The 14,197-nt window shown below is 47.1% G+C and overlaps 1 protein-coding gene across 5 annotated transcripts in view; it reads left to right on the top strand.

Moving 5' to 3' along the window:
* Positions 1–14,184, top strand: part of LOC115134063 (FYVE, RhoGEF and PH domain-containing protein 4-like) — a 101,568-nt gene extending 87,384 nt beyond the window's left edge. For all 5 annotated transcript variants that reach the window (XM_029667644.2, XM_029667646.2, XM_029667647.2 and 2 more), the window contains 14 exons: positions 3,781–4,459; positions 6,961–7,050; positions 7,303–7,448; positions 7,745–7,901; positions 8,294–8,432; positions 8,699–8,757; positions 8,999–9,145; positions 9,253–9,425; positions 10,652–10,682; positions 10,824–10,895; positions 11,003–11,128; positions 11,309–11,446; positions 11,522–11,662; positions 11,927–14,184. In XM_029667644.2, the coding sequence (XP_029523504.2) occupies positions 3,781–4,459; positions 6,961–7,050; positions 7,303–7,448; positions 7,745–7,901; positions 8,294–8,432; positions 8,699–8,757; positions 8,999–9,145; positions 9,253–9,425; positions 10,652–10,682; positions 10,824–10,895; positions 11,003–11,128; positions 11,309–11,446; positions 11,522–11,662; positions 11,927–12,190 (2,362 nt within the window). In that variant the 3' untranslated portion in view covers positions 12,191–14,184. The remainder of the gene's footprint in view (positions 1–3,780; positions 4,460–6,960; positions 7,051–7,302; positions 7,449–7,744; positions 7,902–8,293; positions 8,433–8,698; positions 8,758–8,998; positions 9,146–9,252; positions 9,426–10,651; positions 10,683–10,823; positions 10,896–11,002; positions 11,129–11,308; positions 11,447–11,521; positions 11,663–11,926) is intronic.
* Positions 14,185–14,197: the final 13 nt, after the last annotated feature.

Genomic DNA, 14,197 nt, shown 5'->3' with positions numbered 1-14,197 from the left:
AAGCCCAATAGGCTTTGTCATTTTTTTGTCATTATATCCAGAATAATTAATAGGAAGAGCATTGGGTGTTGCACATAATTGTGCACAGTAGACTCGGTGTTCAATCCAAGGCACAAAAACATCTGAAAACATGAACTCATTACCTTGATGCTTTCTCTTTTAAATCTAAGGAAACGCTGCTGTAAATCAAGCAGGCAACAGATGATCAAATTCGCTAGGGATATTAGATCCAATATGGATGCAGGCACAACTGTCTTAACCAACAAAATATTCTGGATGCTGCAACCTCGTCTCAGAGCATTTCTTATTATTCTGTATGTAAATCCGGGAAACTCCATTTAGTATTATGTTCATTTGTGGATTTCGAAATGATTTGTTATGAATTACAAGTATTATTTTTTTTTTTACATTTTGGAAAAAACATTTTACCCCTTTTTGTCCCAAACTGGTAGTTAGTCTTGTCCCACCACTGCAACTTCCACACTGCTTCTTGACACACTGCTCGCTTAACCCAGAAGTCAGCCGCTAGAGCGACTCCTTACCCGGAAGATGCTGGGCCAATTGTGCGCCGCCTCATGGGTCTCCCGGTAGCAGACCAAGAGTCGTCTGGTCGAAATTTTAAAATGTGTATTTTTCCATATATAGACACATCCTATGTGTTTTAATCAAATCAACAATATCAAATGTATATATTTTCTGTATAAAACCCTACAGAAACCCACCCGAAAAACCCCAAACAGCAAATAATGCCGATGTAGAAGCTCAGTGGCTAGGAAAAACTCCCTAGAATGGCAGGAGCCTAGGGAAAAACCTAGAGAGGAATCAGGCCCTGAGGGGTGGCCAGTCCTCTTCTGGTTGTGCCCGGTGGAGATTATAAGAGTACATGGCTTTGTTCTTGTTCTTCAAGATGTTCAAATGTTCATCGATGACCAGCAGGGTCAAATAATAATCACAGTAGTTGTAGAGGGTGCAACAGGTCAGCATCTCAGGAGTAAATGACAGTTAGCTTTTCATAGCCAAGCATTCAGAGGTCGAGACAGCAGGTGCAGTAGAGCGAGAGAGAGAGTCGAAAACAGAGTGAGAGAGAGAGAGTCAAAAACAGAGCGAGAGAGAGCGAGAGAGAGTCGAAAACAGAGTACACCATAAAAACTGTTTCAATATTAACCACTGCTCGACTAAAGAAATCTCGGTTGACCAACAGCCTATCGACCAAACAATAGTGCTGGGCAGTGCTGGATAGTGGTGGGCAGTGGTGGGCAGTGCTGGATAGTGGTGGGCAGTGGTGGATAGTGCTGGGCAGTGCTGGATAGTGCTGGGCAGTGGTGGATAGTGCTGGGCAGTCGTGGATAGTGGTGGGCAGTGGTGGATAGTGGTGGACAGTGCTGGATAGTGGTGGGCAGTGCTGGATAGTGGTGGGCAGTGGTGGATAGTGGTGGGCAGTCGTGGATAGTGCTGGGCAGTGCTGGATAGTGGTGGGCAGTGGTGGATAGTGGTGGGCAGTCGTGGATAGTGCTGGGCAGTGGTGGATAGTGCTGGGCAGTCGTGGATTGTGCTGGGCAGTGGTGGATAGTGCTGGGCAGTCGTGGATAGTGCTGGGCAGTCGTGGATAGTGCTGGGCAGTCGTGGGCAGTCATGGATAGTGCTGGACAGTGGTGGGTAGTCGTGGGCAGTCATGGATAGTGCTGGGCAGTCGTGGATAGTGCTGGACAGTGGTGGGCAGTCATGGATAGTGGTGGGCAGTCATGGATAGTGCTGGGCAGTCATGGATAGTGGTGGGCAGTCATGGATAGTGCTGGGCAGTCATGGATAGTGGTGGGCAGTCATGGATAGTGGTGGGCAGTCATAGATAGTGCTGGACGGTGGTGGGCAGTCATAGATAGTGCTGGACGGTGGTGGGCAGTCATGGATAGTGGTGGATAGTGGTGGGCAGTGGTGGATAGTGGTGGGCAGGGGTGGATAGTGGTGGGCAGTGGTGGATAGTGCTGGGCAGTGGTGGGCAGTGGTGGATAGTGGTGGGCAGTGGTGGATAGTGCTGGGCAGTGGTGGATAGTGCTGGGCAGTGGTGGATAGTGCTGGGCAGTGGTGGATAGTGCTGGGCAGTGGTGGATAGTGGTGGGCAGTGGTGGATGGTGGTGGGCAGTGGTGGATGGTGGTGGGCAGTGGTGGATAGTGCTGGGCAGTGGTGGGCAGTGGTGGATAGTCGTGGATGGTGGTGGGCAGTGGTGGATAGTCGTGGATAGTGGTGGGCAGTCGTGGATAGTGGTGGGCAGTGGTGGATAGTGGTGGGCAGTGGTGGGCAGTGGTGGATAGTGCTGGGCAGTGGTGGATAGTGGTGGGCAGTGGTGGATAGTGGTGGGCAGTGGTGGATAGTGGTGGGCAGTGGTGGATAGTGGTGGGCAGTGGTGCATAGTGGTGGATAGTGGTGGGCAGTGGTGGATAGTGGTGAATAGTGGTGGGCAGTGGTGGATGGTGGTGGATAGTGGTGGGCAGTGGTGGAGTGGTGGATAGTCGTGGATAGTGGTGGGCAGTCGTGGATAGTGGTGGGCAGTGGTGGATAGTGGTGGGCAGTGGTGGATAGTGGTGGGCAGTGGTGGATAGTGATGGGCAGTGGTGGATAGTGCTGGGCAGTGGTGGATAGTGCTGGGCAGTGGTGGATAGTGGTGGGCAGTGGTGGATAGTGGTGGATAGTGGTGGGCAGTGGTGGATAGTGGTGGGCAGTGGTGGATAGTGCTGGGCATTGGTGGATAGTGGTGGGCAGTGGTGGATAGTGGTGGGCAGTGGTGGATAGTGGTGGATATTGGTGGGCAGTGGTGGATAGTGCTGGGCATTGGTGGATAGTGGTGGGCAGTGGTGGATAGTGGTGGATAGTGCTGGGCAGTGCTGGGCAGTCGTGGATAGTGCTGGGCAGTCGTGGATAGTGCTGGGCAGTCGTGGATAGTGCTGGGCAGTCGTGGATAGTGCTGGGCAGTCGTGGATAGTGCTGGGCAGTCGTGGATAGTGCTGGGCTGTCGTGGATAGTGCTGGGCAGTCGTGGATAGTGGTGGATGGTGGTGGATAGTGGTGGATGGTGGTGGATAGTGGTGGATGGTGGTGGATAGTGGTGGATAGTGGTGGATGGTGGTGGATAGTGGTGGATGGTGGTGGATAGTGGCAGACAGTAGTGGATAGTGGCAGACAGTAGTGGATAGTGCAGGGCAGTAGTGGATAGTGCTGGGCAGTCGTGGATAGTGCTGGGCAGTCGTGGATAGTGGTGGATGGTGGTGGATAGTGGTGGATAGTGCTGGATAGTGCTGGACATTGCAGGCTGAGGGGACTGGAAGGGAAGTGTCTTCTGAGGCCAGGTGGGTCACAGACAGGGAAATGGCTAGACGAGCTGTATGATATGCTAATGCCAGATGGAGGGTTGTGTGTGTGTGTGCTTTTGTATGTGTGCATTCAGAAGTAGGACAGCAGGTTATCTCTGGGGACTGGTGATCTACCTTTCCAGTCTTCCTCTTCTCCTCCACTCTTTTCCTCCACTCCTCCCCTGCCCTAATCATTCACACCTCCTCTGCACAGCTCACCGCAGCCCCGTGTTTTATTTTTAACCTGCGGACATACTTCAATGCTACCGCGCAGTCTCTGTCTCTCTCACTCTTTTACGCCACTCACTAGTCACTACACTTAACAGCAACTGAACTTGCTCTCTCTTCTCCTTTCCTGTTATCTTTGGCTTTACCTGTTTATCAGCGGTGGTCTCTGACTTCTTCCTGTTCTATCCCTCTTCCTCTCCTCTCACAGCCAGTCGGAAACCAAGAGGGAGGGCTCGCCACTGAAGCAGCTTAGCAAGTCCCCCCTCTGCAGTCCGGCTCACTGGTGCTACCAGAGACAGTGTGAGCGCAAACAACAGGACAACAACTTAGGCTCTGTCCCAGGAACGCCACAGGATGCTCACAAACCAGCGGCTAACGGGGTGCTAGCCCAGATGGACAGAGACAGGGAGAGTGGATCCCCCCTGAGGACAGACACTGCCCTGGTGAATGGGGACATGAGGGACAGGAGCACAGAGCAGAGTGGGGATAACTCCCCAGAGACCCATACCGAGACAGAGACCCATACCGAGACAGAGACCCATAACGAGACAGAGACCCATAACGAGACAGAGACCCATAAAGAGACAGAGACCCATAACGAGACAGAGACCCATAACGAGACAGAGACCCATACCGAGACAGAGACCCATACTGAGACAGAGACCCATACCGAGACAGAGACCCATACCGAGACAGAGACCCATACCGAGACAGAGACCCATACCGAGACAGAGACCCATACCGAGACAGAGACCCATACCGAGACAGAGACCCATACCGAGACAGAGACCGAGACAGAGACCCATACCGGGGAGGACAGTGAACCTACAGGAGACCCCCAACTGGAACAAAGGAAGGAGGAGGCCATTGTAGAGCAGAAGGTACCGGTAAGTGTCTGTGGGGAGGGGGGGTTACTATAACACTGAGTGGACAGAGAGTTCATGTCAGTACAGTGTTGGTGTTTATGCATGTGTTTTCCCTAGCACATTTATGTATATCCCCATGTCAGATGTTTCAGGATCTGTGCCCATTAGAGCTATGTGCTGTCTCATTTAACTGACTTCAGTCTACTGTAACATCACAGCCCCTTTACTACAGTACACACAAGGGTTCTGCGGCTGTCCGCATAGGAGAACCCTTTTTGGTTCCAGGTAGAACTCTTTTGGGTTCCATGTAGAACCCTTTGTGTTCTAAATGGAACCCAAAAGGGTTCTACCTGGAACCAAAAGGGGTTCTTCAAAGGGTTCACCTATGGGGACAGACGAAGAACGCTTTTTGGTTCTAGATAGCACCTTTTTTTCTAAGAGTGTAGCCTTTGTCTCTGCAGTGTGTCTGGTTCTTACTGACTGAGTCTGCTACTGCTGGGTGTTATTTTCAGGACTGAACTGAACCTCCCTGTGGGAGGCCTTGCTGCTGCCTGGCTGAACGCCTCGTGATTATAAATACCTGTCTCAGATTAGTATGTTCACTCAGCAGTGAATGGTAGTGTATGAGACGTGGGCTTTAGCTAGAGTTCAAGTGGATCCTATGCTTCATGGCTTATCAGTCTATACTGTATCTCTGTTGGTTACTTGACATACTAAGCTAGCAGAGAGAGAATAGGACCATGGGTGGTAGAAATGTTGTGTATTTTTGATAAAAGCAGTGCAGAACATACAGTAGAGCTGGGGGTGTGTTTTGTCAGTTTGTCAGTGTACCTTCAGTAGACCACTATACCTATAACATATACACACATGACCGTAAGTCACTTTGGATAAAAGCGTCAGCTAAATGGCATTTATTATTATTATTATTAGCAAGCTGAGACAGAGAACCCTTGCAATTGGTTTCTCAATGTGTGAAACATTCAGCTTGCTTGGATATTCTTCCAGTAAACACACTCAAAGTTATACTTGACTAGTAACCAAATTACAGTCAGTCTATTCGTGTGGATTTTGGGTGGAGAGTTCAAGGAAGCACTGCTTTGAGGTAGAATGATTTGTAATACTCTGGGCATCAAATACAGTAAAGGGTTTGAATGTTTATGAACTACTTTGTATATTGTGATAGGGAAGAATAAGAAGAATAATACATAATAATACATTCAAGGTCATAAATATGAGAATAAATAGTTGTACAGAGCACAGAGCAAGACAACATTCCTCTCGAACAATATATGTGGGATACACACAAAGAATCCATCTATATCAATGAATAGAGGAAGTGAGCATTCGTTCTCTGTTCAGCCCTAACAATCAGAATCCTGCAGAATCTTGATAACAATTTTTTTTTTAAATTTAATAAAAAAAAAAAAATGTTGACCCCTTTTCCTCCCCAATTTCGTGATATTCAATTGGTAGTTATAGTCTTGCCCATTGATGCAACTCCCGGAAGGACTGGGGAGAGGCGAAGGTCGAGAGCCATGTGTCTTACGAAACACGACCCTGCCAAGCCACACTGTTTCTTGACACACTGCTCGCTTAACCCGGAAGCCAGCCACACGATTGTGTCTGAGGAAACACCGTACAACTGGCGACCGTGTCAGCGTGCATGTGCCTGGCCCGCCACAGGAGTCGCTAGAGCACGATTGGACAAGGACAACCCGGCCAGCCAAACCCTCCCCTAACCCGGACAACACTGGGCCAATTGTGCATTGCCTCATGGATCTCTAGGGCGCGGCCGGCTGGGACACAGCCCAGGATCGAACCCAGATCTGTAGTAACGCCTCAAGCACTGCAGTGCCTTAGGCCACTGCACCACTCGGGAGGTCCAGAATCTTGATTTCTTAAGTATGTGGGAGACACTCGTTGGTCGGTGTTTGACATACTGTTCTGTTACAGTAACACAGTGACAGGTTCCCCTGCACACAAAGCACTCCGACACTGTGAACAGAAGTTCTCTCTTCCAGCCTTTCATTTTCTGTTTTGAGGAGAACCCCCACACCACAGTCACACACACTCCACAATAGCCCAATACACACAAGAACACATACTATAGTATGCCCAAGCAGCACTCCTACTTAAAAAGAAGATCAAATATAGATTGAACTGAAACTCTTTGTTGTCTTAATGTTAACATTGCTGTGTTGAAGCACAATTTTTTTTTTTAAATGATGCCGTTGTAGATCTCTCTGGGGAAGTGTGTTTGTGTCTGCTATAACAAAACGGGATCCTAGCGCAGCATGAGGACAAAGTGGGAGTGAGCATGACCTTCAGGCTCAGAGTTCAACAGCTCCTTTAGTCCCAATTGCTTAACCTGACTTGAAAACAACATATATTATTTGTCAAGGGGCCCTTTTCACCCCCTCTAGCTATAGGAATATGGCCATGTCTATGAACTGTACATGCAGTATGCATCTTCCCAACTTGGCCCACAGCCAACTGACATACCTCTCTCTTCTGTGTTTCAGGAGACCAACGAACAGAAGCTGCACAAGATTGCCAATGAGCTCCTGAAGACGGAGAGAGCCTACGTCACACGGCTCAACCTGCTGGACCAGGTGAGTGTGTCCCACTGTCCGTCCAGGGTTCTGTCATTTCAGTGTCCTGTTCAGTAGGTAGAAAACGTTTTGATACGGTGAGAAACAGGGAGGTTTTACCTGAACTTATCACACCAACATTCTGTTGTTGGACATGGTGTGTCCTACTGAACACTGACCCAGGTCTACCTCAGCATGAAAAGAAGGCAGTGTTCATTATTATGATCAATTCAATGTGTTTAACTCACCTGGCCATGTTGTGCCACCATACAGGTGTTCTGTGCCAAGCTGATGGAGGAGGCTCTGAAGGGCACGTTCCCTGTGGACGTGGTGAAGAACATCTTCTCCAACATCTCCTCCATCAACACCTTCCACAGCCAGTTCCTGCTACCTGACCTGGAGAAACGCATGGGAGAATGGTAAGCTCCTCATGACTGACTGGCCACACAGTTATAGACTCTGAACACAGACCCATTCAAGTGCATGCGCTCACAGATTTCACCCCTTAAAAATAATATTACTAAGATGAGTAACAATTCAGCCTCTGTGACTCATTCAGATTCACTCAGACACAGATGTAATAAAGGGAAGTTGTGGTTTTGAAATGATGGTCTGTCCATTGAAAAATCATGGTTGAGTCATCCTCCACTTGGAGTTTCAGGATTAAGGGATGGTTACCTTGAGGTCCCTATCTAACGGTCACCCCTCCCTACAGGGAGTCCACCCCTCGCTTGGGGGACATCCTGCAGAAGCTCACGCCCTTCCTGAAGATGTACGCAGAGTACGTGAAGAACTTTGACAAGGCCATGGAGCTGCTGAAACAGTGGACGGACCGCTCTCCACAGTTTAAAGCCATCATCCAGGACATACAGGTACGAGTGTAGATTCTAAACACAAGGCCTGATTCAAAAGTCCACAGGTCTGCTGTTGTGGATTAACCATATATAGGAATTATATAACTCCATAGCAATTCGAGGAATTATATGATCTGAGTTTGGGACTACAGCGCTGCGATAATTTACCTGTGTATATACAGATTTCTGCTGCAAGGGGTCTCATTTGGTTTGAAAGGAGAAAGAAATCTATTGATATCTCACTATTGATTTGTACTATGAATAGTCACCATGGAATGGAACAATTGAATAATTTATGGTTGTGTCAACTGGTCCTGTTGAATGGATATTCATCTAACAATTTGTATGGTTTTACTTTTAAGCCTTGAACCTTGAAGTGACAGTGGACTGTTTTACTTTGTGTGTTTCAGAGTCAGGAGGCATGTGGTTGTTTGACGTTGCAGCACCACATGTTGGAGCCGGTACAGAGAGTTCCCCGTTACGAGATGCTGCTCAAAGACTACCTGAAGAAACTGCCTCAGGACGACCCCGACCACCGAGACGCAGAGAGTGAGTACACTGGAGTGCTTTTACTAGTCATAATCTGAACACTATAGAGCAGGAGTACATAGAATTTGACAAGACTTTCTTGTGATTATAATCATGTAATTACTTCACACACATAAAAAAAAAAAAGTGAAACCTCCAGTGCCAAGTAGAAACATTTGCCTTACATTGAAAACACACAAAACTGTTTATAGTTATAGAACATTTTTATTACACCATTCATTTTCATAAGGTCAATGTTCATCATTCCTTCTTTCCATGTTCCTCAGAGTCATTGAACATCATCGCCATGGCAGCCACACACTCCAACAGTGCCATACGAAAATCTGTGAGTATCTGCAGCACACCACTCTTAAAATCTTAAATCAAATCTGGACCTGTATTCAAAAAGTTTCTCAGAGTAGGAGTGCTAATCTAGGATAAATTATGCCTCTATGATTTTTACGAATAAGACAATATGGACAAGGGGGACCTGATCCTAGATCAGCATTTCTACTCATTTGCTTTTTGGCTAGTGCTTGAACCCAACCAAGATTTTTGAATAAAACTAAAACCCCTTCCCTGCTCAGGAGAATCTGAAGAAGCTGCTGGAGATCTATGAGATGTTAGGGGAGGAAGAGGATATCGTCAACGCCTCCAATGAGTTCATCAAGGAGGGACACATCCTGAAGCTGGCTGCCAGGAACACCTCGGCTATGGAGAGATACCTCTTCCTGGTGAGAAATCCACACACACATTTCACTTTCTCTGTACTCAACCAAGTCTGGAGCAATATATTAGCAAAACAAGCATTAATCATGGGTCTTTCTTTGTTCCCCGTCAGTTCAACAACATGCTGTTGTACTGCGTGCCCAAGTTCAGCCTGGGAGGGCCCAAGTACACAGTACGCACCCGCATCGGCATCGAGGGCATGAAGGTTCTAGGGACCACCAACGAGGACTACCCCCACACCTTCCAGGTGTCTGGCAAGGAGAGGACCCTGGAGCTGCAGGCCAGGTAAGCTGTTACATCCACCCTTAATACATCCACCCTTAATACACCCTATAGAGCCATACATCCAGGTAACTGCCAAAATAAAGGAAATACCAACATAACAAGCGTCTTAATAGGGCGTTGAGCCACCACAAGCCACCAGAACAGCTTCATGGCACCTTGGTATAGATTCTACAAGTGTCTGGAACTCTATTGGAGGGATGCGACAATTTTTCCACAATAAATTCTATAATTGGTGATTTGTTGATGGAAAATGCTGTTTCAGGCGCCACTCCAGAATCTCCCATAAGTGTTCAATTGTGTTGAGATCTGGTGACTGAGACACACACTGTATTTTGAAACCCCTCTTTCAAAGTCACTGATCTCTTCTTCTGGCCATGGTAGGCGACTGGGTGTTAATCAAGCATGTTCATTGCTTAATTAACTCAGGGACCACACCTGTGTGGAATCACATGCTTTTAATATACTTTGTATCCCTCATTTACTCAAGTGTTATTTTGGTAGTTAGCTGTAGATAACAGCCCTATGTTTACTACACCCTATAGCCAAATGTATTTTTAAAAAAAACATTTGTTGCCATGATTCTCAAAAGAACGGTTAACTGTATACTACAGTCCCACACCCTATTGCTAACTATTTCCACCTTGCACAGCCAGAACAGGACGGCCACCCCTCAGAGCCTGGTTCCTGCCTTGTTAGGGAGTTTTTCCTGCATTGCTTGCTCTCTGGGGTTTTAGGCTGGATTTCTGTATAAGCATTTTGTAACAACTGCTGTTGTAAAAAGGGCTTTCTAAGTACATTTGATTGACTATGGATAACCAACCAAATTCTTATGATAATTTGACCACATCCTTCGACTAATCCTATGGGGCTTTAGTGTATGATAAGTACACTACTACAGCTCATCATAGTCCCGTGTGACTCAGTTGGTAGAGCATGGTGCTTGTGGGTTCGATTCCTATGGGGGACCAGTACAAAAAAAGTCTGAAAATGAATGCTGTAGTTTGCTCTGGATAAGAGCGTCTGCTAAATGGCCTAAATGTAAATGATAAACAGTAGTGTAACATTCCATACAGATATAGGATCTTCATTTGCACCGCAGGAACTGCAGATGAGCTTTGTGATGTACATACATTTCCTGAAAACCCACACGGTTATATTAGCGTTACACTTTTCATGTAGCCTACTTTTGGCCAGCTAATAGCCTAACCATGTTTTTCATTTTTCAGCTCTGAACAAGACAAGGACAATTGGATAAAGGTACATAATCTTGTTCTTATTGATTTACACTTATTTCCTGTATGTTCAGCAGATTTGGGTGTGTATTGCTGACCATGTTTCTGTCTGTATATGTGTTACTGTCTGTGTATGTGTTTCTGTCTGTGTATGTGCGGCCTACAGGCTTTTCAGAAGACCATTGAGATCTTCCATCAGAAGAATGACACGTTCAAGTCAGCCTCCAAAGACGTGTTGGTGAGTGTCATCACAGTGAACATTACCCCTGACTCTTCTTGTGCACTGTATGTGTCAAAGACCCTCCTGTGTCTGAGCTACGTGCGTCTGTGTGTATTGTTCTCTAGACGGCAGAGCTGGGGAAACGTGCCCCTCGCTGGATACGGGACAATGAGGTGACAATGTGTATGAAGTGTAAAGAGTCCTTCAATGCTCTGACACGACGGAGACACCATTGTCGAGCCTGTGGATATGTGAGTGAAACGTCCGCTCGACACCATGTTCTCCCTCCCTCTAACCCAGCACCCATTATAACATGTTAAAACTATTTGTGATTCTCAACCCATTTGACTGTTGGCTGTTTGGCTAGTTTACACTGTGTTGTTCGTTCAATGCACAATGTCTAACACTGATGTCTTCTGTTCCTGTATCAGGTTGTGTGTTGGAAGTGCTCAGACAACAAGGTGGCCCTGGAGTACGACAGCAACAAGATCAACAAGGTCTGTAAGGACTGCTACTCCATCCTGACTGGAGAGGAGAAGGCCGAGGGCAAGAAGAAGGGTATTCTGGAGGTGAGGGACACACACACACACACACACCTGCATCGGCATGTCTTCTGTGTCTAAACAGCACTCCTCTGTCCCCAGATTGAGGCGGCCCAGTTCTCCGGCAGCAGCATCATGTGTGGCTTCCTGCAGTACTGTGAGAAGAACAAGCCCTGGGGGAAGGTGTGGTGCCTCATCCCAGAGAAGGAGGCATTAGTTCTCTACCTCTACGGAGCGCCACAGGTCAGTCAAGCACCATGTGGACGGCTCATAATAGTGGCTGGAACGGCATAACACCATGTTGTTTGATGTATTGGATACCATTCCACTCATTATGCTCCAGCCATTACCACGAGCCCATCCTCCCCAATTAAGGTGCCACCAACCTCCTGTGATGGGGACAAGATTTCCTTCACCCTGTGACCTGATTAGCTGAATAGGAGAAACTCCTCTCCCGAGTTCTGATATAAATTATCTCTCTACCTTTGCATCTCCCCCTCCTCTCAGGATGTGAAGGCCCAGTCCACTATCCCTCTGCTGGGTTACTCTGTGGAAGACAGCCCCCGGCCTGCCGACCTTCCAGCCAGCTTCCGTTTGTCACAGTCCAAATCAGTCCACAGCTTCGCGGCCGAGAGCGACGAGCTGAAACAGCGCTGGCTCAAGGTGATCCGGGTGGCCGTGACTGGGGAGGTGCCAGAGTGCCCCCCTCCCAACGATGCCACGGGCACCATGGCCATAGATGGCGCCCAGGAGACGAGTTCAGACAGCTGAAGATTGCCAGAGACCTATGTGCATTATGCACACACCACTCCCATGCTACCCTCATGGACACACACAGTGTGGAAACTCAGTGCTAGATAAGCTGCCTTCCCTTGCCAATCCACACCTCTCTTCCTTCCCTGAGTGGATTCTACCAATCATAAGCGAGGGCATGATTGGATCTCACAGCTCCACCAATAGAGCTGTGCATTCCAATCATCATTAGAGTGGAGCAAGGAGGAGGGGACCTCAGGACGGTCTCTGCTTCACTCAGACAGACAGGCACTATTCAGGACAACCTGCCAGGGGCATCTTGTACACTGAGGACACTAAGGTCCTCAGGCTTTACTTGGGATGCCTGCAGGCCCAACAGATATCCTCCAGCTTCATAGACATGAGTCTAATGATGTGAATCAAGAGACTGGCTGTCAGGATTGGGGTCAATTCCAGAAGTACACTGAAATTCCAATTGGGAATATTTGGAATTGGACGAACCCTGGTCGGTACATTGCATCAGCCCATGTACATATGTGTTACTCAGTTTTCCCTGACAGGGGCAAATGCATTTTTATGTACAGAGAAGCAATGCTCTCCATATGTTTTGATATCTGAGATGTTGATCCTGTACAATGTGTACATCGAAGTATTTGCAGTGTTTATGCTTTTTTTTAATTTTATTTTTTAACTTCGAGACATGGGTGAACAGTGTTTCAAACTAAAAAGGGTCCTTGGACAGTATCACTAGGAAAGTTATCAGTCCTCACTTCTCCAATCATGTAGTTTCACATCACAGTAGCCAGGAGCCATGTTCTACTGGCAAGAATAGAATGAGTTCCTCTAGAGCCTGGGTCAATGTCCCAGAAAGACTTCAGCAATCGAGAGGATCACTCTACACTTTAATTGCTGTAAGTAACCCCATAAGCAAACAGGAAATGATGCAGAAGTACTCACCCATCCAGAACAGGCTTCAATCCAAACAGGCTGAGGGATTGCCTCTCCAGCCAGGCTAGGCATTCGGGGTACTCTGCTGCACTCATTCTAAGCTGGATCAACCTTCCTCGCTTGGAATCCAAGAGAGTCACAAAGTAACCTCTTAAGCAACCACATCCCGGTCACAATAATGTGTTGAAAAGTGTACTACTGCTGTGATCATTAGAGGGGCCTTTCTACTCTAATGCTGTATAGTATGAATGAAGACAGACATACACACACCCATAGGGCAGTATTGAGGATGAGAATTAATGGTTGTACAGCTGTAGTTACCTAGCCCCACAGCCCTTTGTAGACATGTATATATCGGAATATAGAATATACATACAAAGCATTTATATATGGTGGGGTTTTCTATGTAACTGACCCATAGGGATGACAGACTACCACTGACCCAGATCCTGTCTTCTACATAGGGACTCGAAGCGGCACAGAGGTAAACATTATGACCAGGTGGGGAAAGAAATGTAAATGTTTTAAATACTGTACCTAATTTTATTTAAAATTTATTTATCAAATATGCACATGATGATTTAAAATAATTAGCACAAAAGTAATATCCCTCAAATTTCCACGTGTTCTGTCCGACACAGCCAAGCCAGGTAGACTAACAGATTCACTAAGGTTTTTTGTCTTGTCCCTCAATGAAAACCATAGATAGCTGTCCCTCAATCTCTAGTAAGGTGTCACTCTCTCCATCCTGTGATTGCAGAATCCTTTGTATAAAATGGAAGCGGGTAATGTGCCTATAACCTCTGTTCATAGGTTCTACTGTTCCAATCCTCTGTTCATGGTCTGAGTGTGACATGGCCTCACTGCACCTCTCCAATCGCAGTTCTGGTACAGACAATGCAGAAGAGCACAACAATCCTGTCTTGTGAGATCTGAACGTAAAACCAGGTTTTGGACGTTTGTCCACTCTCCCGATCCCCCTCCCCAAGGTTTGAGAACCTACGCACTTTACGGTCTTAATATAAAGTGTACCTTGTAAGAAAATAAAGTAAGTTTAAGTATTATGGAAGTGTGTCA

Source organism: Oncorhynchus nerka, linkage group LG9a, assembly GCF_034236695.1.
Source record: "Oncorhynchus nerka isolate Pitt River linkage group LG9a, Oner_Uvic_2.0, whole genome shotgun sequence".
Classification (NCBI taxonomy): domain Eukaryota; kingdom Metazoa; phylum Chordata; class Actinopteri; order Salmoniformes; family Salmonidae; genus Oncorhynchus; species Oncorhynchus nerka.
The sequence above is the reverse complement of the archived record's forward strand: the minus strand, read 5'-3'. Positions and strand labels throughout refer to the sequence as shown.